This window comes from Phacochoerus africanus, chromosome 14 (assembly GCF_016906955.1).
Source record: "Phacochoerus africanus isolate WHEZ1 chromosome 14, ROS_Pafr_v1, whole genome shotgun sequence".
Lineage (NCBI taxonomy): Eukaryota > Metazoa > Chordata > Mammalia > Artiodactyla > Suidae > Phacochoerus > Phacochoerus africanus.
The window spans coordinates 24,097,193-24,122,418 of record NC_062557.1 but is presented as its reverse complement, the minus strand read 5'-3'; the positions used below and the strand labels follow the sequence as shown (position 1 = coordinate 24,122,418).

The following is a 25,226-nucleotide window of genomic DNA, read 5'->3' as shown; positions in this document are numbered from 1 at the left end:
TTGAAAATAAAAATAAAACGGACTTTATTTAGAAGATAAAGGTGGTGGTATCAGTTTTGGTTAATAAAGTTGGGCTCAAGTGTTTTCACAGGTCTTTACTGCCATCACAGACTGGCATGCCAAGGGCATTCTGAATGCCAATTACAGATTGAAGTTGTTTCAAAAACCAAGATGCTATCAAAAGCTGATGGAGTTTGGATTTCTTTTAAAGTTGGACTAACACACTTCTTCCATATGAGTGACTAGATTACTTGGTTGTGAAATGAAAATACTACACTGAGCAATTCCCCTCCTCCACAAGTCCCTAAGGCAATGTCACAGTTGCCTCTGACAGCCAAAATCTTAACATTTCAGCAGAGGGGAGCTGAGAAAATGAAAAGCAAAATTAATAAACGTAATTGATACAGGCAGCTGCCACTTGTGGCAGACCAAAGCCCAGTCCGATGCCTATTTTCTTCCCCTTTGCACTGACATCTTCCCAAGACGGTAACTACATTCTTGAAGGAACGTGCCTAGAGTAGGGAAGGCCCAGACGTGAGTGGACAGAATGCATTTTGCATCCAGTTGCCTTAGGTGGTATAATTGATTAAGGACAAATACCCAGTGGGAAGGCCCACTAGCCACAGGTAACTAGAAAAAGAGGCGGCTAATAAATGCATAACCAGTGCAGAGTAACTGCGAGGCACCAAGACCACAATCCAACCAGCCCATTTTCCTCCTCTCCATCACTGAATGGATCTGGGAGAAAGCTTTAAGAACAGCACTTGTCAACTGCTTCCCTGGAACAAAACATGACAAAACACACGGAAGGTTTTGTTTTCATTATGGTTCTCGGTGTACTTTATTCTCCTGCTGTCTAGCTAAGCAGCCCACACAGGACAGAAATGGGTAGCACTGAGGAATGATCAGATTTTTTTTCTCCCCAATATTCCTGCCCCCTCCCTAAGCCCTGACCAACCCTTATCAGGAATGGTTAGCATATCCTTTCCCTCAAGGAAAATGTAAATTTAAACAAGGCATTAGAGGGCCAGGTGTCTTCCTAGGGCTTAGGACCTGGTGCGAGCTCTTTATTCACAATGGAGCATCTTTCCTTCAAACACCTGGATTTTTAAAATTTTTTTTTATTTTTTTTTTTTGTACACTGGTTCATAGATCGGCACTTGACTTTGAACCTGGCACCAAAAGGCACAATATCTGATACCCTGTACAAGAGCTACTAGAGATGCTGCCGTATGGATGGGCAAAACTGAGCCAATCCCACTTATGAATGGAAGGCTTGAACAGGGAGTTGGCAAAGAGAAAAACCTAAGCCCATTTTTTTTTTTTTTTTGCTAGAATGTAAATGAAAGTGGAAATATTAAGGTCTTGTTTTTTTTTGAATCCTCCAAATACCAGGAAGCAATTTAAAATCTTCCTTGGTGCTTTTGAAAGCAGCATATTCAAAATGCCAGCAAAAACTCCTAATAACTGCAAAATCAAAAGGGGATCAAAGCTCACCAACATCCCTCCTTATTGCTGAAAGATTCTAAAACCAAAATTCAGGGCGCCCTGTTCCCTTGTAAAAGGGAAAATAAGTCTGATTTATTGTTATCATAGTACATCACACTTTTAAAAAAATATTAAAGCGTGTGACCAGGGGAATGCTTTGACACCATTTTATTAATCTTCAACTTCAGTGGAAAAATATAACCTTTTTCAAGTGCCATTTTCATCACAAGAGTTCTACCATATACGTGTGTGTATATATACGTATACATACACACACATATATATTTTGTTTTGATCAGTTGGTTTTGAAGTGCAGCAAGAGACCAATACCGCATTTATAGTAATCAAATAAAAGAGAACAGAAGGCCAAGCAGTTTCCAAATGGTTATTTTATCAGATTGTTTAAACATTAAATTTATCCTTGTTTGCAATCCAAAATAGTTACCTGAAGTTTGCTGTTTACTTTTATTGTATGTTTCCTAAACTCTTTGGCACAATTTTCTGGGGGCATTCAGACTGCCACCACACATGTCAAGAGAGAACTTTTCTTTTGTGCTGCCAATTCTGAGCATTTAAATTTTGGTTTGTTTGGGTTGTGGCTTTCTTTTGTTTTTTTTTTTTTGAAGTCTGCATTCTTTATTTGTAACAATTGTATTTTTATGTTTTTCTATATCCTCTAACTCCAGAGTTTTTTTTCTCCCCCCTCCCCCCACTTCTACATTCACAGTTGAACCATATTATTAGGAAAGGCGCCTTGATAAAAAGATCAGGATGGGAGCTCTGACCATTCGTCAGTGTTTTCCCTAGAAGTGGGGGGGGGGGAAAGAAAAGAAAAGAAAAAACCCAAAACAAAACCTAAAGAGCGTCTTTCCTTTTTTTCCTTACATCTCTTGTGCTGCATCAGTAGACAGAACTTCAGTTAGTTTTATGAAATGCAACGTCTAACCCCTTTTTTTCTGGGAAAAAGAAACTGCAATGACTTGAAGTTGAGAATGTGGATACCGCCTCACTCACACACACTCATTCTCAGGCTGGAAAGAATCCCTCACCCTCCTTTTAGCTGGCACGCATACAGTACCAGTACCGTGTGGCAAAGGTACACCAAAGGTGGGCTTGAGACCCAGGCTCCCATCTTTCTCATCAGTAGCAAAGGCCAAGCTGCCTTTTACAACAAAGCACCACAGCTGAACCCAGTCCCTCCTCCTCTCCCAAACTAGTCAATCCACTCGGCACTGGCCAAGAGACAGAAAAGCTAGTTCTGGCCTCTCCTGGGAAGAGAGAGCTTTCTTTTTTTTTTTTTTTAAGCAAGTAAATCCACCGTTTTCTCTTTTCCAAGATGGCCGACGTTATGGTTTTTCTACGAAGTCAGTGCTTACTTAGCTCACTAACAGCGCTGCTGTTGGCGGCTGCAGCTGCTGCTGTGGCAGGATTTTCAATGTGGTGTGTTTTCAAGCCTCACTCACTCATCCTCTCATTCCCAAACATTCAGCATCCGTGCACACTCCTCACTTCCGGGTTTTTCAAAAGATTGGAGATTTCCAGTGGGGGTCTCAGGTTATCATCCCATTGGTAACAGATCTAAAAACAGACGGAAAAAAGGTCAATCTTTGAGATTCCGTATAGCCAGTAGAGCCAAACACTTCTCTGACTCCTAGAATTAAGCGCTCACAGGCTTGAACATCATTTGTCAACTTTCCAAGGACTGATTATTTTTCTTCTTTTTCTATGTGCCATCCACCTACTTTCATTAGTACCCACAGAGGGTGGGAGGCAAACTAAAAAGATAAAACCCAAAACAGCCAATTTTACTGAGATCTATGGTATAAGATAATTGAGTATGAGAGGAAAACAAAACTACATTTCAAAGCAGAGGTCAACTCTGACCTTGGGTATCTTCCGTACAGAAAAGCAATGTCTAAAAGCACTGCAGTGGGAGTTCCTGTTGTGGCACAACGGGATCTGTGGCATCTATGGAGCACTGGGACCTAATTTTATCCCTGGCCTGGCACGATGGGTTTCAGGATCTGGTGTTGCCCCAGTTGTGGTATACATCGCAAATCTGATCCCTGGCCCAGGAACTCCATATGCTTGGGTGGCCAAAAAAGAAAAAAAATTAATAAAAGCACTGCAGTAAAGAAAGAACATGAGGATGGAAATAGAGGGTAGAAAGAAAATTATGGGAAAATACGCCTATCAGTTACTTCATTAAGGGTCCAAAATTATTTGGGGATTTCAGTGAATTCTAATTATTTAAGTTCTGTTCTTCATCACCACGAGGAACCAAATATTTGGCTCAAAGACTGTCTGCCTGACCTTCCACTAGTACAAGGCTGATGAACAAAGGCCTGGCTTAGAGGCACTTAACATAGGGAAGAGTACAAAACAAAACACCGAAGAAGAAAAAAAAAAAGGCCCTTCTCAGAATTGTCTGAAAAAATGCACCACCCACCTGCCTGCCCAAGAAAGTGGAAGAAAGGGACAAGCTCTTACCAAGCTTGGTTCTTCAGTTTCCTCAGTTCTTTTGTTGCCCAGGTAGCAAGGGTTTTTGCTTTGTTAGTCTTCGATCTCCGTCCTTCAGTTAACAGTTCATGGATCATTGGCCTAGCTTCTACTAATTTCAGTACATCCTTCCCAAATGCTGTACACAAGTCCCTGGGCAAGATAAACACACCTGAAAGTGAGCTCCTGGCCCTATACCAAGATCATGAAGATCGTATTTTTTGGTCCCCCGCCCCCCTTTCTGGCTGCACCTGCAGCATATGGAAGTTCCTGAGCCAGGGATCGAATCCAAGCCTCATCTGTGCCCTACACCACAGCTGCGGCAAGAGCAGGTCCTTAATCTGCTACTCCAGGCTACGGATCGAACCAGCAATGCCAGAGACAAGCTGGATCATTAACCCACTGTGCCGCAGTGGGAACTCCCCCAAGATCATGTTTCGAACCTTCCAAACCAGTTCTAAGCCAGCTCTAGGATTTTGAGTATTCAACTTTTTAAAGCTGTAAGAAATTTTAAAGATAAATGAGTCTAACACTTGTCCTCAATGGAGGAACAAAAATGAAGTCTAATATGTAGAATGACTTAGCCAAGGTGCCACAGCTAATTTACGGTAAAATCAGAACTAGAATTCAGATCTTGGAGTTCCCGTCGTGGCTCAGTGTCAACGAATCCGACTAGGAACCATGAGGTTGCAGGTTCGAGCCCTGGCCTTGCTCAGTGGGTTAAGGATCCGGTGTTGTCATGAGCTGTGGTGTAGGTTGTAGACGTGGCTCGGATCCTGCGTTGCTGTGGCTGTGGTGTAGGCCGGCGGCTACAGCTTTGATTAGACCCCTAGCCTGGGAACCTCCATATGCCGCAGGAGCGGTCCTAGAAAAGGCAAAAAGACAAAAAAAAAAAAAAAAAAACTCCAGATCTTTGAGCTCCTCAAAACCAATGTTCTTCCAACGATGCCTCAGAAACCCTCAGTAGAGGAGGCTACACAGAGGCAAGTTGTTGATCAACACCAGAACACGGGATGGACATAGATCAGATGCTGCCTCTCTCTGAGAGCTAATTTCATAGGTTGGTGGGGAGAAATTAGAAATATGGGGGGCCTGGAGTGAGATTAGGGCTAAAGTCTAGAAGGAATAATCATCTGAGAACTCAAAACAGGACATCATGGAAGTTCCAGCGTGGCGCAGCAGGTTAAGGATTTGGCGCTGCCGCAGCTGTGACACAGGTTACAACTGCCGCTCAGGTTCTATCCCTGGCTCAGGAACTTCCACATGCTGCAGGTGTGGTCAAACAAACAAACAAACACACACCCCGGGACAGCATGGGTTCTACTAAAGAAAGAAATCTCCTCTCTGCCAATAAAGTGGGCAGTTACCATCCAGGCCACTCAAAATTCTTTACTACATGTCTTCTCATTTTGCATGAGGAGTTCTATTCAGCTATTGGAAGCAGAGTATGACCTACCCTATGAGTCCGGCAGCACAAGCTATTACTCCATCTGTATGATCCTCATCTCCAGCAATGTGGTCAATAAAAGACAGAATAAATTCTACTCTAGGTTGTACCAGCATCACATCCGCTATAAAAGAAAGAGAAGGTGTGATGAAGTCGTGCCACATTTGGCAAGACTCCACCCTGTTTCATAATTTCTAAATACTCTGCCTCCATCAGGCAGGTTTTAGGCTGAACTAGTTGCTTCTGATTACACCAAATTATTCTTCCTCAGATCAAGAAGTCCTTCTTCAAGGTAACAGAAGAGGCCAATATTCCTCTTCTCACAAACAGATGTACAAAGGAACAAATGGAACCTTTGCTCTAAGCCTGTAATATCAAAGGGGTGAAGTACCAATATTTTTTTCCCAATCAGGAGCAGAACCATCAGGTGGTAGAGGAAACCTGACTCCCAATCCTTCAACTCAGACGTGCTGGAGGGGGGCAAGAAGGTGGGCATGGTGGCACACGCATCAGTAACTCCCCACTTAGAGTTGGTACGGGCACAACCAGCACCATCAACCTTGTTGGATTCCATCCCCTAGAATGCTCAAGAAATGTGAGACAAGGTAGCTGAGGAAGCAGGGAGCAGAAATAATAAAGTGTCTACCCCCCACCCCCCAAAGCTCCTCCCTTCATTAGGGAAGGGTTCCTCCTTCTTGCCTTGTTTTAAGCAGTAAGTGCTAGTTTGCAAGTAAGCTACACAGTGACACACACGGCTCATCTAGCTAAGGGCACACTGGACCAAGTCAACTGGGTTGTATACTCAACGGTGTACGTTCTCCTGGTCTCCCTTTAAGCCCTGGACGATTCCAGTATAGGCTTCCAAGCAGCCTTCCCTTAGCTCATTCAGATAATCCACCATGTCATAGTCTGACTGTAAGAGAAAAAGAACAGAATTCCCATCACATCGATTGCCTTTAGTTGTACGTTTGCCAAAAGGGCTGCTCCTCCAGTCAGGGCTGGACTTAAAGATAGTGTTAAGCTTACCTTGTCCACCTGCGCTTGGGAGGCCTGCTGAAGAGTATTCAATACGACTTCTAGGTATTTTTTAAATTCCCCACCAATAGCAAGGGCAATATCACCAAATACTGACAGAATCTGTGGCTTCACAGACCTGTGGACGTTTTCATTCTGACAAGGGGGGGGAAAAGCAGATTAAAAAAAGTCAAAGTTAGCTCTGTCCAAAGGATAGAAAAGTGTTTTAAATAATAAGCAACTACTAATATGCTGGGTATATACACCTTAAGAACATACACAAAAATTAGTAGTGGTTATCTCTAGATAGAGGGATTAGGTATTTATTTTCCTTTGTGCTTTACTTGCTGTCCCCCCCCACCCCCGCCACCAAGTTCCATGCATTCCTTTAATTAACTTTACAAACTGAGGTGGAATCATCTTGTGAAAACGAACAGTTCCCTTCAAAAGCCCACAGCCAACATTCTGGAACATACATATATATATATATATATATATATATATATATATATATATATATATATACACATAGCTCCCTGTCACACATCTTGATGTTTAACCACCTTTCCAACCAATGACTTCTTCCAATACTGGTAAACTACGTTGTGCGTACAGACACTCACCCCCAAGTTCTCTAGTAGGAGTTGCATCACCTCATCACAGAAAGGTAAGATGTTGGATTGCAGGGCGCGGCATAAGTCTCCCACTAAGCCCACAGCCGCCAAACAGACCTGCAAAGAATCAAGAAAATGATCTCTCCAACAGAAAAGGCTGCCTGCAGGGGTAAGGCCTGATTTTTACCTAGCTGTTGGTCCCTTATCACCTGAACCTAGAGTCAAAAAGAAAAGACCCTTCTTCTCTGCGATTAGTTCATTTTTAACAACCAACATGGCAGGAAGAGAGCCAGGACGATCTAAAATATCATTAAGAAAGGACATTCCTATCCACCAGGGATGGTGGTGGCAGAAGCGAGTTGTTTACTGAAAACAAAACAAAAACCCCTTCTTAGGATGCTACTCTGGTGCATCTGATATCCTGTTTTCACTAACTACATCTAGTTCAGACATACTCGGGAAAAAAGTCATTCAACCCTTGGGCTATCACATAGGGAATCATGACCAGGAATCACATGGGATTCTGACTTTCGTACTACAATGACTACTAGGTACAAATGAGGTATAAATATATTATTTGAAAGCACAACCTACCTGGTACTCAGCATAATTTTTCAATCCAATGCCCAGGAAGGGTTTAAAGGCCTCCATGTACTTCAGGAATTCACCACCCAACACTGCAAAGAAACAAACTATTAGCACCACTGGATGTCACGGAAGTCAGCAAAAATACCACCTTACTTCTCCCAAAATGTATGCACTCCAGCCAACAGGCTGGGTAGTGTGAGTTAGTTACTGACTCTATCACAAGGAGTGATTACGTCACAGGCTGCCTCGGGCAAGCCAAATGATTAACTGCGGAAGGGCCTAACTCTTGCCCCCTGGAGATAACGTCACATCTCCGGAGTAGGACCTTACTCTGACAGAAACTACCAAGTGGTATGTATGGTTGGTTCTCAAGGAATGTCAAGGTTAATTCTGAATTGGCTGAGTTACTGCCTCTCATCCACCTCTTCATCTGATTACATGTCCTCTCTGAAAGCCAGCTTTAAAACAGGGTCTCTAAGGCAATTCCATCAAGGACTCACTTAACAAGCCAGTCAAGAAAAGCTGTCTGGGCTTCATATCCAAATCAGCCACTCTAGGAACCAAAGTCAACTTCTGTGCCCTGCCAGGGGTGATCACGTGTTGCCAGACCAGTGGGACAAAAGCTCTTTATGCCAGAAATGGGTCTGGTCCTCCTAAGACACCTGATAGGCCACCACTGAAGAATCATTCCAAGCGTCTGAAGTGCTCTTTAATATGTTTTCAATTGGCCTTTCAAGGAGTCTTATGTCAGATATGGCTTCCCCACAGCAATTGTGCATAAACATGTAACAAGCAGAAAATCAATTAATTCCTAGAACTCACTCAGTGTTTCATTCCATTTCATATCAGGTACCATGATGTGTCAACCTGAATCCAAAGCATTACAACCCAAACCAGAAGGTACCAAGTGCCAGGAAAGAAAATAGAAACCACTGCTTCCTCCATCCTTTACAGGAGCCAAACCTCAACAAAGCAAGCAGACTTCAGGGGGAAAAGGAACCTGAAGAACAAGAGGTAGATGTTCCCCCATCAAAGGGTTGCCAATCTCTTCCCCATTCACTTCAAGGAGAGTGGCAAGGAAATTTATACACAAACTTACACTTCCATTTAACCCAACTCTGAACTGACTCAATACCCCAATAAATAAGAAGATAGGACTACGCATTCTGGAGTCAAAATTCTTTATGGCCATCCTCTTTCTTTCAAAAGACATCCCGATCTGGCTCACTGACCTTCCACCAGTGTGCTAACTGCCATTAGGGCATCCTCTTGCACGCCCCCAGACCCAGCTGTGCTCTGGAACATCCTTAACAGGGAGGCCATGACCACATCTGAGATCTGCAAAGCGTCTTGATGTTGCACTTTCCGGAGAACATTCTGTAAAATGAATGAGAGTTCAGAATCTGTTGATTTCAAACCCTCCAATCAAAAAATCAATCAAGCCCCTAGAATATTGTGGGGTGCTTTTGGCCTATCTGTGTGGGGGTGAGACGGTATTTTTATACTAATATGTTTTTTCTCTTTCTGGCCATGCCCACGGTATGCAGACCAGGCCAGGGGTTAAACCCTTGCCACAGCAGTGACAATGCTAGATCCTTAACCCACTAAGCCACAAGGGAACTCCTTTTGACAGTGCAAATCATCTGCGACAAAACATACATTTAAATATTTCACCTATTTCCCAATTCAGAACAAACACCAGATGATCTTCCATGGCGCAGAAAGTCATCCCCCCTGGAGCTCATTTACGTCTGACAAACCCGGTAGTAGCCTCCATATTCTAGTCATATTAGAACGGCAGTTAAACTATTTCAGCTTTTTTTTTTGCTTTTTAGGGCCATATCCGTGGCATATGGAGGCTCCCAGGCTAGGGGTCTAATTGGAGCTACAGCTGCCAGCCTACACCACAGCCATGACAGATTGGAGCCACATCTGCGAGCTATACCACAGCTCATAGCAACATCGGATCTTTAACCCACTGGGCAAGGCCAGGGACTGAACCTGCAACCTCATGATTCCTAATTGGACTCTTTCCACCATACCACAAAGGGAACTCCTAAACTACTTCAGCTTTAAAGAAAGACATATGGAGTTCCTTTGTGGTTCAGCAGGTTAAGTATCTGGCACTGTTACTGCAGTGGCTCAGGTCACTGCTATGGCGCAGGTTCAGTCCTTGGCCCAGGAATTTCTGCACGCCACAGGTGAAGCCAATGGCAGGGAGGGGGAGGACCTATCATATTAGTGTTCTTGCTCATAAAACTAAACAGCACAGCAACCCTTCCTATATATAGCCTAACCCATTTACAGATGACAGCCAAGAGGCGATCTTGATAGGGAGTTTCCTGATGGCCTAGCAGTTAAGGGATCTGGCATTGTCACTTCTGAGGCTTGGGTTCCATCCATGGTATGAGAACTTGGGCACAGCCAAAAAAAAAAAAAATTTGAAAAAGAAAAGAGACAGTATTTTTTTTTTTTTTTGGTCTTTTAGGGCCACACCAGCGGCATATAGAGGTTCCCAGGCTAGGGGTCCATTTGGAACTGTAGCCACCAGCCTAGGCCATAGCCACAGACCCGAGCCACTTGTCTGTGACCTACACCACAGCTCAGGGCAACGCCAGATCCTTAACCCACTGAGTGAGGCCAGGGATCGAACCCGTGTCCGCACGTTTCATAGTCGGGTTTGCTAACTGCTGAGCCACGATGGGAACTCCAGAAGACACAGTCTTGATAAACTGAAGCCAATCTAACAAATCTCCCTCCTTAGACCATTTATTTCAACTCATGTTACCGGATCATTCCTTTACTTTGTCTGATGAATAAGGAAAGACCTCTTTTAACAGTCATGTTTTTAAGAATTAAGTTTGGAGCTAAAAAAAGAGAAAGGGATAAGATGATCTAGTCGGCATCACTCAATCCTAAAACCTAGTACCTACCTAAGTGCTAGACAGGTTTTTCTGTTCTTGGGGGAAAAACGGAATAGCTCCTCAGCCACACCATGACTCTAGTCATAAGTAACATTAGTTTAATCTTCCTAGTTTCTCCTCAGAAAAAGTCTACTGTGAATACCAAGTACTATAAATAATTATAATAAAGTTTCCAACAGCAATGGTTTCAAAAGATGATGATAAAAATACAACACTATATTTTTAGCTGAGCGAACCACAGCTGGGAACCAGATCTGACTGGGCTACACTTGGACAAGCCAATGAAAACCGAAAAGCCAAAGCTGCCAACACAGAATAGCTGCTGCACAACTGGGAGAACCATCACAATGGAGTAATTTCCTTCTCTCCATTGTGCAAAAGACAAACCGCACTTTTATGGACAGACAAGAAAGGAAAATGTGAAATTACTCTCCTAATCAATCAGACTAAAGTCTTTTGAGAAAAGCTTCTGATCATCATGCAGGCCACCATCTTCAGAGTTCTCTGTACATAAACCTGTCATCCCGAGATGCGATTCTCTTCCCTGGAGCTGTACGTGATAAGGCACCATCATACCTGAAGAGTTGCGCAGAGTAAAGACTGAAGGTCGTTGAACTGAATCCTATCCGATGTGCTCTGGATATGTGACTACAACAGAAAGATCATGTGTTGAATAAACACCTTCTCAAAGGGCTCTAAGCTCCCTTAAAGCTTACATTTTTACTCGGTTTGACAGGACCATTAAATAATCGTTACTGGTGCTGATGTAGGAAAGGAAATAGCACATGTATAATAAACTGTATCAAGCAATACAGTTTAAAGTTGCAACATATTTTGTGTAAGTCTTCTCTTCTCTCCTTCTGAGAACATATACACTTAGACATTAAAAGACGAGAATAGCCTTAAAAATAAAGCTATCTATTAAGTACTGCACCCTTCCTACCAGGAACTAGGAAGCCTGCAGGCTCACCTCCATCTGGAGCACCTGCTGTAGTCGTTCCATAATGACCAGAGTTGTCTTTTGAACTGCAGGGTAACAATCCTTGGCACTGTTTTTCACAATTTCCATTAGAGATTCATATGCAGAACTCCTCAGGTTGTTTTGGTGTCCATCCGGTCTGTAAGGGATACACAGCAAAAAAAAAAAAAAAAAAAAAAAAAAAACAAGACAAAACAAAAAACCCTTAAAGCTTTCACTGAGAAAGGACAGAGAAGTTGTTATAATGTAGACATGGTCTCAATGAGAATACCTCAGAAACTGATATGGTTGCAGACCTGTTCTGAGTTTGGCTAATACAATAAATACAGCCAGGAACCAAGTTTTCAACCTGTCAATGACTATGTTCTTTATGTTTCCAGACTCCATTAAACTTTAGAATGGCTCTTTTAGAAGGCGCTAAAATGATGGGGGGGGGGGGTTTAAAAATGCTGAAGAGGCGTTCCAGTTGTGGCTCAGCAGTAACGAATTCGACTAGCATCCATGAGGATGCGGCTTCAATCCCTGGCCTCACTCAGTGGATTAAGGATCTGCCGTTGCTGTGAGCTGTGGTGTAGGTAGCAGGTGCGGCTTGGATCTAGTGCTGCTGTGGCTGTGGCTCCGATTTGACCCCTAGCCTGGGAACCTCCATATGCCATGGTGCGGCCCTAAAAAAGACAACCCCCCCCCCCGCCCCCGTCACCACCACCAAAAAAAGCTGAAGAATGCATGTGGGCAATTGAAGAGGCTGCATGAATAGCTGTGAAAAAACGAATTTTCTTCATTCATCTGTGAGCAATGCCTTTATATAAAATCTTGAATAGCGAAGTAGAAATGAACTAGTTGAGCATGGAAGAATTTATACCCAGCCCTCTTCCTAATGGTTTCTTTTGAGCATGGCTTTAATTGACTCAATTTCTCCTGTTGCAATGTTCTATGATTAAGTTAGACAGCCCCCCCAGAGGACAAAAGGAGTTGGATACAAAGATCCCAGTCATTTCTGTGTAGTATCAGTTACCTGTCTGTGGTCTCCAGGAGTTTCTGCACTATGAGTTCAAAAGAAGAAGATAAGCAATATGTAGCTGGTTCTTCCTGATCATCAGCTACATCTGCAGCTTCATAAGCAGCTTCAGCCAGACTGGAGAAAGCCTTAAACCCAGACAGAGTTAATGTTAATTAGTCTTGAAAAGAACTGCACTCCAGGATTACCTCATTTTCCCTTAAGACACCTTGGGCAGTGCTCCCTTCCAACCCATCTAAGAATAAACCAATGGCAGTGAATCTTTAACTCTTCCTGTTAAGGTCATCTCAAGACAACTTAACATCTACAGGTATCTCTAAAATTAAATAAACCTGTGTGTGTGTTTATACATACTTCATTTCCTCTGCTCAATAATCTGCCCACACCTCTCTGAAGAACAGAGTATTTTCACCTACCACAAGTGCCTGTCACTTCTCTTGCCATTCACAGAAAGCTTTCTACACCCCCGACCCCTTCCTCATCTCAACTTCCTCCCCCACACCCCCAAAGGTCCCTAATGAACTACCTTCAGCCTATACTGACTCAGCACTTGGGCCGCCTACCTTCCCTCTTGCCCCCTTCTCAGCAATGGTATTTTTTGTAGCCGGCAACACTCTACCTCAATCAAAATTTCTTATCCCCAAGCAACTGAAGGGGAAAAAAACCAAGTCCAGATAATTTTCCCACTGGGTTGGCATGACTGTTCTAAATGGTCAAGGAATCAGTCACCATGAGTCAATAGCTCCCATTGGGTCATGCAGCTCACATCTCCCCCACATTTTAATTGAAAAAATTAGAAAGGACTTGCTATTTAGAAAAAGCCTCACTAGAGTGAGGTAGACCCATTTCTCTCCCACACCTCCTACTTCCTTGCCAATGGCTCAGCCAAGCTCCTTATTTCAGTAGGAAGAAAAGCTCTCACCCAGCACACATTTGAAGCCACTCTGGGTTCTGCACTGAGGCCCTCAATCAGACACTGCAGCAGGGGCGTCAAGTAGACATCATTGATGGCAGCTTCAGGGAGCAGTTCACAGATTCTGCCCACAGTCCATGCAGTTGTATCTCGAACAACTACACTGGGGTCTTTCATTAATTCTATTAAGGTGGGCATAGCCTGAAAATACAACAGTTAATAGCAAAGCAACACAATGCTTCAAGTTTAGGTTGACTGACTCCTCAAAAGAGGAAATACTGACGGTTAGGTTTTAATTCCAAGCATCAGGATGGTTTTGTTATAACACATGCTTATCAAATATTGAACTTAATAAAAGTAACTGTTAACACGAAAAAGTCCCCCTCTCTTTACCAAATCCCAGTACAGAATTTTATTAAGAGTTTGATATGAATACCATCAGCAATCGTTACTCAATTACTGAGGCAGAGATCCCAGGATGCAACTGTGAGGGCACGTGGCTGCTCCTGAAAGGTTATCTCTACATGAGCTAAACTTCACTATGAGGCACTCTTGTGTCACTTATAATGGCCTAATAATTATAACATTTTCATACGGTTTTTCATTACACATAAATGTCATTCTGTCCTGAAGACAGAATAATCACATTAAAAACTATGGGAAAATGCTTATGACATAGCATTTGGTGAAAAACAAACAAGTTGTAAGACTTCGTACAGTTAAGATCTCTTCTCTGTTGCACATACATGCCCAAAGGAAAAAACCTTCAAGGATTAAAAACCAAGAGTTAACTGGACAATTGGGATTAAAGGTAACTTTTTGTTTTTGGCATTTTTCAAGTCATATGATTTTTGTAATTTAAAAAAAGTTACGAAATATATTTTACACTTCATTGACAGAAAATAGTTATCTAGAAGTAACCTTTGTGGATGACCATTTATAGCTTTTATTTTTATTTTTTATGTCTTTCTGCCATTTCTTGGGCCACTCCCATGGCATATGGAGGTTCCCAGGCTAGGGGTCGAATTGGAGCTATAGCCACTGGCCTACACCACAGCCACAGCAACATGGGATCTGAGCCAAGTCTGCAACCTACACCACAGCTCACAGCAACAGCAACGCCGGATCCTTAACCCAACCAATGAGCAAGGCCAGGGATCGAACCTGCAACCTCATGGTTCCTAGTTGGATTAACCACTACACCACAACAGGAACTCCAGCTTTGTTATTAAAATGAAGGCAAATCTTCAAGTGAAAAAGTCTCAATAAAGAGTAAATATCCCGCTTTCCACCCCTGCTCCCTCAGCCTCACCTGTATAACTAGTGGTTTGAGCTGATTGGGCTCTGGTCCTTCCAAGATAGAGCCGAAAGCCATCACTGCTGCATCCCGGTACCGCCAATCAGGGTTCTTGATGTGTTCTTTGATGAACGGGAGGACGTGAGGGACAATGTCATCCTCACAGCAGGTGGCCAGGAGCATGAGGCACACCCCTGCGGCTTTGCAGGGGTTCCAGTCATCGTCATCATCGTTTTCGTCCTGGTAAAAGGATGCAGCACTAGTTAGGTTTTTCCAAAGAACCACTTGAACTCAAAAAGTCCTCTGACTACTCCCAAATACTTCCATTTAAGCTTAGGGGATGTAAATAAAATATGAGACCTTCATATCTTGAATCTCTTCCACAAAGATTCATCACAGTACAGCCTTTGTTAAACATGATGCACACAGAGGGAAGATCCTTCTTAGTACTACACAATGAGATGAACAAACTCCAACTACATGAGATAGGGATGAATCGCAAACAGTCAAAAAAGTAGAAAAGAGTACATGCTTTATGATTCTAGTTACAGAAAAGTCACAATCGGTCAAAATTAATTTGGAGTTAAAGACCAGGAAGAACACAAGGTGGGGGGAGCTTCCAGTGTGCTCATCATTATTACATTTCAATACGAAGTTAAATAAGGGCAAGGGAGATCTGATCCCATTCAGACTAGAATTCAAGGTCTACCTTTCTCTTTCTATTCTTATTACACCTCAGAGTAATTTAAGGCAGGCTGCCCATGCAGTTTCAGAAAATTATATACCTAAGGAATGATTTGTTCCCAAATGAGACAAGCATTACAAAAATATAAAAAAGCAAAAATACTAATGTCAAAAGATACAAACTAGCAACTGTAGAACTGAAAGATGAGATGAAAATTTAAGGGAGCACTCAGTCTATTTCAAAGTAAATCTATCTCTATTTATCTTTTGAGATTGCTATATTAAAAGTCATGTACTTCCCTAGAAGCAAATTACATCCTGTGTACAAAGAAATTTTGCAGTGCTCAAAGTTATAGCAGTGTTTCCTCAGAGAGCTGCCAGCCCTTTGGTAATATTTCACATGCACCAGAAGAAATGAGGTGACAGAAAGAATCTTTCCAAACACCACACCAAGAAAACCTGTGATGCGTAAAGTCAAAAGGGAACAATGGTGCCCAAGATACACTTCTTATAAAATAATTTCTATATTGACTCATTAAACTCACACCTTGAAGTTCCCAGTATGGCTCACTAGTGGTAAGGAACCTAATATCCATGAGGACACAGGTCTGAACCTTGGCTCCACTCAGTGGATTAAGAATCTGGTGTTGCCATGAGCTGAGGTGTAGGCTGGCAGCTGCAGCTCCGACTGGACCCCTAGCCTGGGAACTTCATGTGCCATGGGTGTGGCCCTAAAACAAACAAACAAACAAACAAACCAAAAAACCCACATTTTCATGAAGTCATATTACTTTTTTTTGTCGCAAACTACTCAGAGCATAGATGATCTTATAGCTCAGCTCAACTCTTCCTGAGTCATCTATAACAGAACATCTACTAGTTCAAGAGTTGCTGAGCTCCTTCATGGCAAGTGCTCCAAAGCAAACCAACCCTTAAGAAGATTTCATAGCTTACCTGCTAGATCTGGAAGGAAACTCACCTGTTTAGTTAGTGTCTGTGTGAGGATTGGAACCAGGTACTGCAGTGCTCCCTTGGCATAAAACTTGCTGGTGTGCTCAGGGGGTCGTCCTTGTTCTGCTGCCTGAGGAAAAATATAAAGCAAATTCTGGAAGGCAGCAAACAAGCTGTGATACTCAAGGCATACAGTGAAAGCGGCCCAAAGGTCTGTATAGAAGCAAACAGTAACATGCGCTGTGATCTTTGGAGGCACTCATTTCTTGGCTACTTTAATGAGATTCTTTTAGGCTATATGTATAATATACCTTAAAGGACCAAGGCAACCTTAAGAATTTCGCTCTTTTTTCACTAAGTGAGACCTTTGGATGAAGCGATGTACTAAGTTTGTTACATAAGAACACCAAAATTAAGACTTTTTTTTTGAGGGACACAAAGACAATCAAGGTTGGAAACAAAGCTTGAATTCAAAACCGCAAGTGCAGAACAAACCCCTTTCTCCTTAATCTTAGTTTTTTTCACCAGTTAGTAAACTATCAATTATACATCAAATGCTTGCCATCACTAGGACTCCTGAAAGCAAACAATTAAAGCAACATGTCACCTCATTAAACTGTGACTGCCTGCTGCCCCCTTGTGTTCACAGTACTAATATTTACAACAAATCCTGACTGACTGGTAAAAATGGAGGGGGCCTTGTCTTGCAGAAAAATCAAAATCCCTACAAATAGAGATATCTTCTAAGCCCAGTCAGAATAACAGTTCTCACTACACGGACTCTCCCAGGCTCACCTCCGAAGCTTCAATGGCCAAATCCATTTCCTCATCACAGACATTGGACCAGAATTCTATCCCTTGTAGGGCCACTTCATCGATGTCACTTTTCATTGCTTCAATTGTGATCTTAAGAGAGAAAACACAACACCCCAGGCACCAAATAAGTGCCAGTTCAAGTTCAGCCCCTCTTCTAACCACACACATTCAAGTTTCAGAAATGTAGATTTATGAAAGCTAGGTCCGAAAAGAAAAGAACAGGAAGCAGGAGTTCCGTTGTGACTCAGCAGTAACAAACCCGACTAGTATCCATGTCATGGATGCCAGTAAGACCCCTGGCCTCACTCTGTGGGTTAAGTACCCAGCGCACGCTGCTGTGAGCTGTGGCATAGGTCACAGACATGGCCTGGATCTTGCACTGCTGTGGCTGTGGTCAGCAGCTACAGCTCCAATTGGACCCCTAGCCAGGGAACTTCCATATGCTGCACATTCAGCCCTAAAAAGCTTAAAAAAAAAAAGGAAGAAACAAATTTTTTTTGGCTGGACCTGTGGCATGTGGATGTTCTAGGGCCAGGGATCGAACCTGAGTCACCAGATATTTCTTGCCAAGCCATACAGGAACTCCTACATACATTTTTCTTCTTCTTTTTTTGTTTTTTGTTTTGTTTTGTTTTTGTCTTTTTGCCATTTCTAGGGCGGCTTCTTTGGCATATGGAGGTTCCCAGGCTAGGGGTCCAATTGAAGCTATAGCCACCGGCCTACACCAGAGCCACAACAATGCAGGATCCGAGCCTCGTCTTCAACCTACACCACAGCTCATGGTAACGCTGGATCCTCAACCCACTGAGCAAGGCCAGGGATCGAACCCGCAACCTCATGGTTCCTAGTCGGATTTGTTAACCACTGAGCCACAACGAGACCTCCGATCTTCTTCTTTTTAATCAGTACAAAGGTGGCATAAGTTTTCTTGGCACATTGCTGATGAACTTAAATCTAATACTCAGAGTCAAGGAATTTCCTTGATTTCACAATACTAAATAGAAAAATCACAGAATTTGACAAAACAGCAACTAAGAATAATGGGCTTTTGGAGTTCTCATTGTGGCTTAGCAGTTACAAACCCAACTAGTATCCACAAGAATGCGGGTTCAATCCCTGGCCTTGCTCAGTGGGTTAAGGATCCAGCGTTGCCATGAGCTGTGGTGTAGGTCACAGACCCAGCTTGGATCTGGCATTGCTGTGGTTGTGGCAAAGGCTGGCAGCTACAGTGCCAATTCAACCCCTCTTGGGAACTTTGACATGCTGTAGGTTCGGCCCTAAAAAAAGGCAAAAAAAAAACCCACAAAAAAACCCAAAAAACCAACCAAACAAAAAAACCAAAAACGGGTTCTGCAATTAGCTACATGTTCAAGTACATAAAGAAACACCTACTGCAGACAAAACATTGTAATCAACTATAACAGTAAGAAAATTACTTAAAAAAGAGAAATACTTACTGCGAAAAGAGCAGGACCCATATATGTTTCCATGTACTGATAATACAAGGACATTATCTTCACCAGATTCTGTAAGGCAGCCACTCGTACCTTTTACAAACAGATTTACAAACAGTTTACTATTCAGATTAATAACAACCCAGTCTTACAAGGCTAAGTAACTACTTCACTCAAACAGGTAAATCATCTATAGGGTCAATCAGAGTGTGTTTGGATAATATTATTATCATCCCCCAAGACAATCTCTTCCTTCATTTTTTTCACTGTCCCTCTTTACTTTTTCCTTTCCTTCTTTCATACTTCAGAGTTGCCTATGGAACCCCTGGCAGGACTAAACTAACACCATCAGGCTGGAAGTTACTTCCACCTGCTTCAAAGGTCAAAGTTCAAGTTACCACAATAGCAAAGCTGCTTCAAGGGCTACAATAGAAACAGTCGCTTGAACAACCTACAACAATTAAGCAGCAAGGCTGATCAAAAACCATTTCTCCCTTAAACCTTTCTTAAGAGGATGGCGACTTTCAGCATGTTAACATTAGAAGGACTATTTCCTATTTCCCCCTTTTCTCCAATACATTGAAAAAAAATTCTTACTAATAACAGCCTTAGTCAAAGCTTATTTCTAAAGTCCCCCGATTCCAACATTTCAAACTACTTTCTAGATAGAGTTAGCATTTCCTAGGAAAGATAAAAGATAAAACAGATTTTTCACATGACTTCACATATGACCTTACCCTTGTATCTGGACACTGTGTGGCTTCACAGACCACCTGCATAATAAAGTGCCTTTCAGACTGCAGGAAGAATAAAAATAAAAGAATTAAAAGAGTATAAACCATATATATAAAGATTACTGGACTGTCCCTCCAAGGAAGACCTCTTACTCCCTTAGGGACCCACACAGCCCTGGACCAATCAAACAGGTTTTCCTGGATACAGTATTAGCATTATGAAGGCTATATAGAGTTTGCCCTACAGAGGAACCTATCTACAAAACAGAAACAGACTCACAGACATAGAGAATACACTTGTGGTTGCCAAGGGGGAGGGGGGAAGGAAGTGGGATGGACCGGGAGTTCGGGGTTAATAGACATAAACTATTACATTTAGAATGGATAAGTAATGAGGTCCTACTGCATACTGTTGTGAGCCACACGGAAAGTTCGAGGTCCTGCTGTATAACATAGGGAACTATATCCAGTCTTGGGATAGAACATGATGTAAGATAATACAAGAAAAGGAATGTATATGTATGTATGACTTGGTCAATTTGCTGTACGGCAGAAACTGGCACAAAACTGTAAATCAACTATACATTAATTAAAAAAAAAAAAGGTTTCACAGAGTTGCCGTCATGGCTCGGTGGTTAACGAATCTGACTAGAAACCATGAGTTTGGGGGTTTGATCCCTAGCCTCAATCAGTGGCTTAAGGATCCAGCGCTACCGTGAGCTGTGGTGTAGGTCACAGACGTGGCTTGGACCCCACATTGCTGTGGCTGTGGCGTAGGCCGGCGGCTACAGCTCAGATTAGACCCCTAGCCTGAGAACCTCCATATGCTGAGAGTGCAGCTCTAGAAAGGACAAAAAAAAAAAAAGAAAGAAAGGAAAAAAGGTTTCCCGGAGTTTCCGTCATGGCTCAGTGGTTAATGAACCTGATTAGCATCCATGAGGACTCGGGTTTGATCCCTGGCTTCGCTCAGTGGGTAAGGATCTGGCGTTGCTGTGAGTGGTGGTGTCCGGTCACAGACATGGCTCAGATCACATGCTGCTATGGTTGTGGCACAGGCCAGCAGCTATAGCTCCGACTGGACCCCTAGCCTGGGAACCTCCCTATGTCTTGGGCGCGGCCTTAAAAAAGACAAAAAGAAGAAAAAGGTTTCCCTCCCTGTCTACTATATGACCTGCCCTATAAGGAGGTCCCTAATCTTTTAATCCCTCAAGTGACCTTCACCAACAAGACTTTAGGGAGGAAGTGGATAGGAAAATATAGGCCACAAGGTTTAAAGAAAGATGGTTAAAACAAAACAAACCCAGATCAAATGTGAAGACTATTTGCTACCATCCTAAGTCTTCTGAAATTTAAAAGGAAAAATCCTGCTTTCTAAGGAATTAGAATTAATTTGCTTTGGTTTCTTAGACTTCTCTACCATGTCCACTCTAAGGCCAAGAAACAGCAAAAAGCCCAAGTAATATCAACAAACATGCAAAAATACTTTCAGATCATATCATCCAGCAATTCCATTTCTGGATATATATCTGAAAGAACTGAAAAGAACTTCTCAAAGATGTATTTGTACACCCATATACATAGCAGCATTATTATGCAACAGCCAGAAGATGGAAGAAAGTCGCCCAAATGCCCATTGACAAATGAATGCAATGGAATATTATTCAGCCTTAGAAAGTAAATTCTGGGAGTTCCTGTTGTGGCTCAGCGGTTAACGAATCCAACTAGGAACCATGAGGTTGTGGGTTCACTCCCTGGCCTTGCTCAGTGGGTGAAGGATCTGGCGTTGCCATGAGCTGTGGTGTAGGTTGCAGACGCAGCTCGGATCCCGCGTTGCTGTGGCTCTGGCGTAGGCTGGTGGCTACAGCTCCGCTTGGACCCCTAGCCTGGGAACCTCCATATGCCGAGGGAGCGGCCCAAGAAATGGCAAAAAGACAAAATAAAATAAAATAAAAAGGAAATTCTGATGATACATGCTTTAACATGCATGAACCCAAGATATTATGCTAAGTAAAATCAGTCAGTCACAAAGAGACAAATCAAACACTTTGAAATTCTGCTAATATAAATTGTCTAGAATAAACAAACTCAAAGAAATGGAAAGTAGAAAGGTGGTTGCCAGGGATTGGGAAGGGGAAATGAAAGGTTAATAACATAGTTTCAATTTTGCAAGATGAAAAAGTTCTAGAAATTGGCTGCGAAACAATGTGCACATACTGAACTGTACACTTAAAAATGGTAAACTTTATGTTATTACACATTTTACCACAACTAAAAGTTAAGGTGGGGAAATACCTTCAGGTAAATTAAACTTGTTTACACATTAATTTTCCAAAGCACCTTTCTAAGAGAGTATGAATCCATAATTAAAAAAAAAACCCCAAAGCATACTCACACTTTGGACTGCAAAAGGGAAAACCTAAGCTTAGAAACATTTTAGATCACATTATTCCCAAATGCCTGATGAAAAATGGCAAACACCTACTCCATGGCCATGTTTCACACAACAGGGAAACAAACGCTTCTAAATAATATGGCAGTTTCTAAATCATAAACTTAAACAAAAGAAAACTTTCATTTAACTCGCGTGCCTCATCCTCTGAACCTACACCTCTTATTCAAAAGACACTTACCTCTTTGTCAAAATTTGCTTTGGTGAACTCCAGTGAGTTCAGGAGTGCATTAGTAGCCGCGAGCTTCACATTATTACTAGGCTCTTCTTTCCTCATCCCCTGGATTATGGCAGTCAGAATCTCATTGGATTTATCCTGTAGCTGCTCTGGGTCCTGAAACAAGCAAAGAAGTGCAGTGAATATAATAATTGAGCTCATGACTAATCAGCAGTCCTTTTAACTGTAAAATCTACTCCAGAGAGTATCATGAGACTTTCTCTGATCTTTTCCCACACATTTCCACTTAGGGACAAACCACCTGCAAAATATCCCAGGGCCCAGCAGTCCAAAATTGAACTGAAACAAGTTAAAAAAACCCATCAAGTTCATCTCTGACTTTCTCAGCATGACGACTCTGGGCATGAGGTAATGCTGGCTTCCCCTCCCCTTTTGTCTGTGCAAATGGAGATGGTAGTCTGGTGGGGTTTTTTTTCCCCCTCTCCAGACCATCTGGACCAACTAAAGTAAAGTTTCAGGACATGAGGACCAAGGATCAACACCTGGGCACATCTATGGAGTCCAAGTCCATGTCAAGTGCTGTGGACCTCTTTGCTGATATTCATATCTCTATCATCAAAACAGAGTGGTAACCTCAGCAGCAGCAACAGTCCTAGGAGGGCTGCATTTAACATTCTGTGTTGTGGCTCAACCAACTATAGCAAAAGCTTGAAATGTTTCAGTAAAATAGTAACTGAAAAAGTAACACAACATCCATGGTACACTGAGGACCTTCAGAAAGGGATCAGGTCAAGGATGCGCTAAGATAGGAGGAAATATTTATGCCTCTCCAAACAGGGATTTCCATTTTGAGTTTGTGACCCAAGTCTCTGCTTTAGGGCATGATTAGCAACGTAAGGATAGGCTAACTGTCCAAATACAGAAGTCTAAATTAACAAATAAAGCAGTTCTACTCTTAAAACACTGCAATAGCTTGGTTTTTTTGTTCATGATGATAAAGCATAATCCTAACACCACGCATGTTACAACTAGGGGGAATAAGAAGTAGATAAGTTAGACACAGCACTTACTATATCTTGGCAAATGTAACCAATAGCTTCCAATGTCGACTCTTTCATGTGTTCTGTGCTGTTGGGATTCGTGACATTGGCCACCAGCTGAGGAATGAGTTCTGGCCACTGGTTCACTGGGATCTCTGCACAAGCAATACCTGCCACACACTGTGAGGCAGAGCTAGGCCGGTAAGTTTCTGTGCCCAAAGTCTGCAAAACCTGTGCATGGACACACACAAAGACAAAAGATGTCAACTGCTCCTTATTGGAACACATTTTGCCTACCGGCATACCTCTTACATCAGTCTGATTTTTCTATAGTCAAGTAGAAAAAGGCATACATAGTATAGGCTTACTGTCAGGAAAAGTGCCAGCCTCAGTACCAACAGCAGCACAATCTGTGCTGCCCCAAAGGCTAGAAAATGAAACCAACCACCCCCTTATTTCCAAATGGAATTCTCCAAAGCCAGACACCTCACCTCAATGGTCAACACAAGGCAGAAGAGTAGTAAAGGCACAGGTACAGATAAAGAATGAAGCCACAACTGACCCAAGGTTAATCATTACCATGATCAGCTAATTCAGTCAATGAACTCACTAAGAATCACTCAAAAGGCAAACAGTTAACTGTTCCTGGCATGAACACTGGACAAAGAGTAGCTGCCAGATTTTCAGGCCAGCTCTGCTGACTGGGCCAGGTCACTGAGTATCCTGCTTTGTAGCTAATAATGATGGACTCCCCATCTTTCCCCCTTATAGGGTACATCATCATCCCTGCCCATGCTCACTCCCAACAGCCCTACCCAGTAACAGTTCTGATGGATTCCAAATGAAGGTTTTGCTCTCTTAGGGGGACCGAAACTAGACCAGACTTTAACAAAAACTCTAAGTCAGGAGTTCCCGTCATGGCTCAGCGGAAACAAATTCTGACTAGTATCCATGAGGACACAGGTTTGATCCCTGGCCTTGCTCAGTGGGTTAAGGATCGAGCGTTGCCGTGAGCTGTGGCAGGCTGCCGACATGGCTCGGATCTGGTGTTGGTGTAGCTATGGTGTAGGCCAGGGGCTATAGCTCCGATTTGACATGTCGCCTGGGAACTTCCATGTGCCTCGGGTGTGGCCCTTTAAAAAAACAAAAACACAAAAAACAAAAACAAACAAAAAAAACCCCACTGTATGTCAGAGACACCTGGAGGTGGGGAAGAGGCAGGAAAGAGATGAACTGCACAGAACGGGGCTGAATAAGTATTAATTCAGGTCTAAATGAGAAGTCCAGGGTGCCTTCATTCTCTACTGCGCCATCTCCTAACGGATATGGGACACATACTGAATCCCATTCTATCTTTATCTTTTCTCCCTTTTTTGTTTTTGGCTGTACCTGCAACATATGGAAGTTCCCAGGCCAAGGAGCGAACCTGAACCTCCACAGAAACCTGAGCCACTGCAGTCAGATCCTTAACCCACTGTGCAACAGTGGGAACTCCTCTCCTTTGAATTGCTTCTAGAAGACCCTTAATTAATATTACTTAAGGTGATTTAGAGACTACAAGTATTTAACTCCTGAGTACTGAAAGTTTTTTTTAAAACTAGAAGTGGTGCTAATGATATAATTATCAGAAATAAGAGGAATAAGAAATTGGCTCTCAATTGTGTCCAAGACCTAGATTTCAAAAAACAAATAACCACCAGCAGTAAGAATGTATTACCAGATGTGCTATGAAAAGGGAAAAAAACCCAGGATAATTGCTATTTTTTTCGTGCACGAAAGCTCAAGAACACCTATACAAATTCTTACTCAAAATAAAAATTTTAGGCGTTAAAACTGATGTGATGTGCCCCATCCCCCAAAAGTCAATTAGAGCTCCCATCATGCCTTCTCTCATTTACTATTGTGTAATCTGAGGAAAATGAGAAATCGAATGGGCACAATAAGCATCAAGAGTTCCAGTGACTGATGTGAATAAACTTCATTTATATCAAATTACTGAGGAGAGGATTAAAATGTTATTACATAAGCAGACCCAATGTGGATAGAAATAGCTCTACATATTTCAAATAAGATTCAAAATAAGTTGGCTTTTGTAACCTAGTTTTCTGTCATGAGTCTCTCCATGCAAGACTGGAGAGG

General features: G+C 42.4%; 1 protein-coding gene across 1 annotated transcript in view; it reads right to left on the bottom strand.

Moving 5' to 3' along the window:
* KPNB1 (karyopherin subunit beta 1) overlaps nt 1-25,226 on the bottom strand; it is a 28,957-nt gene continuing 3,731 nt past the window's right edge. The window contains exons 4-22 of the mRNA XM_047756873.1: nt 23,118-23,318; nt 22,051-22,203; nt 19,424-19,483; nt 18,690-18,779; nt 17,212-17,322; nt 16,445-16,546; nt 14,797-15,021; nt 13,494-13,685; nt 12,569-12,699; nt 11,545-11,692; nt 11,151-11,222; nt 8,883-9,027; nt 7,657-7,739; nt 7,072-7,179; nt 6,461-6,604; nt 6,242-6,347; nt 5,444-5,558; nt 3,979-4,140; nt 1-3,066 (exon numbers count right to left, since the gene is read on the bottom strand). Of these exons, the coding sequence (XP_047612829.1) occupies nt 3,066; nt 3,979-4,140; nt 5,444-5,558; nt 6,242-6,347; nt 6,461-6,604; nt 7,072-7,179; nt 7,657-7,739; nt 8,883-9,027; nt 11,151-11,222; nt 11,545-11,692; nt 12,569-12,699; nt 13,494-13,685; nt 14,797-15,021; nt 16,445-16,546; nt 17,212-17,322; nt 18,690-18,779; nt 19,424-19,483; nt 22,051-22,203; nt 23,118-23,318 (2,349 nt within the window). The 3' untranslated portion in view covers nt 1-3,065. The remainder of the gene's footprint in view (nt 3,067-3,978; nt 4,141-5,443; nt 5,559-6,241; nt 6,348-6,460; nt 6,605-7,071; nt 7,180-7,656; nt 7,740-8,882; nt 9,028-11,150; nt 11,223-11,544; nt 11,693-12,568; nt 12,700-13,493; nt 13,686-14,796; nt 15,022-16,444; nt 16,547-17,211; nt 17,323-18,689; nt 18,780-19,423; nt 19,484-22,050; nt 22,204-23,117; nt 23,319-25,226) is intronic.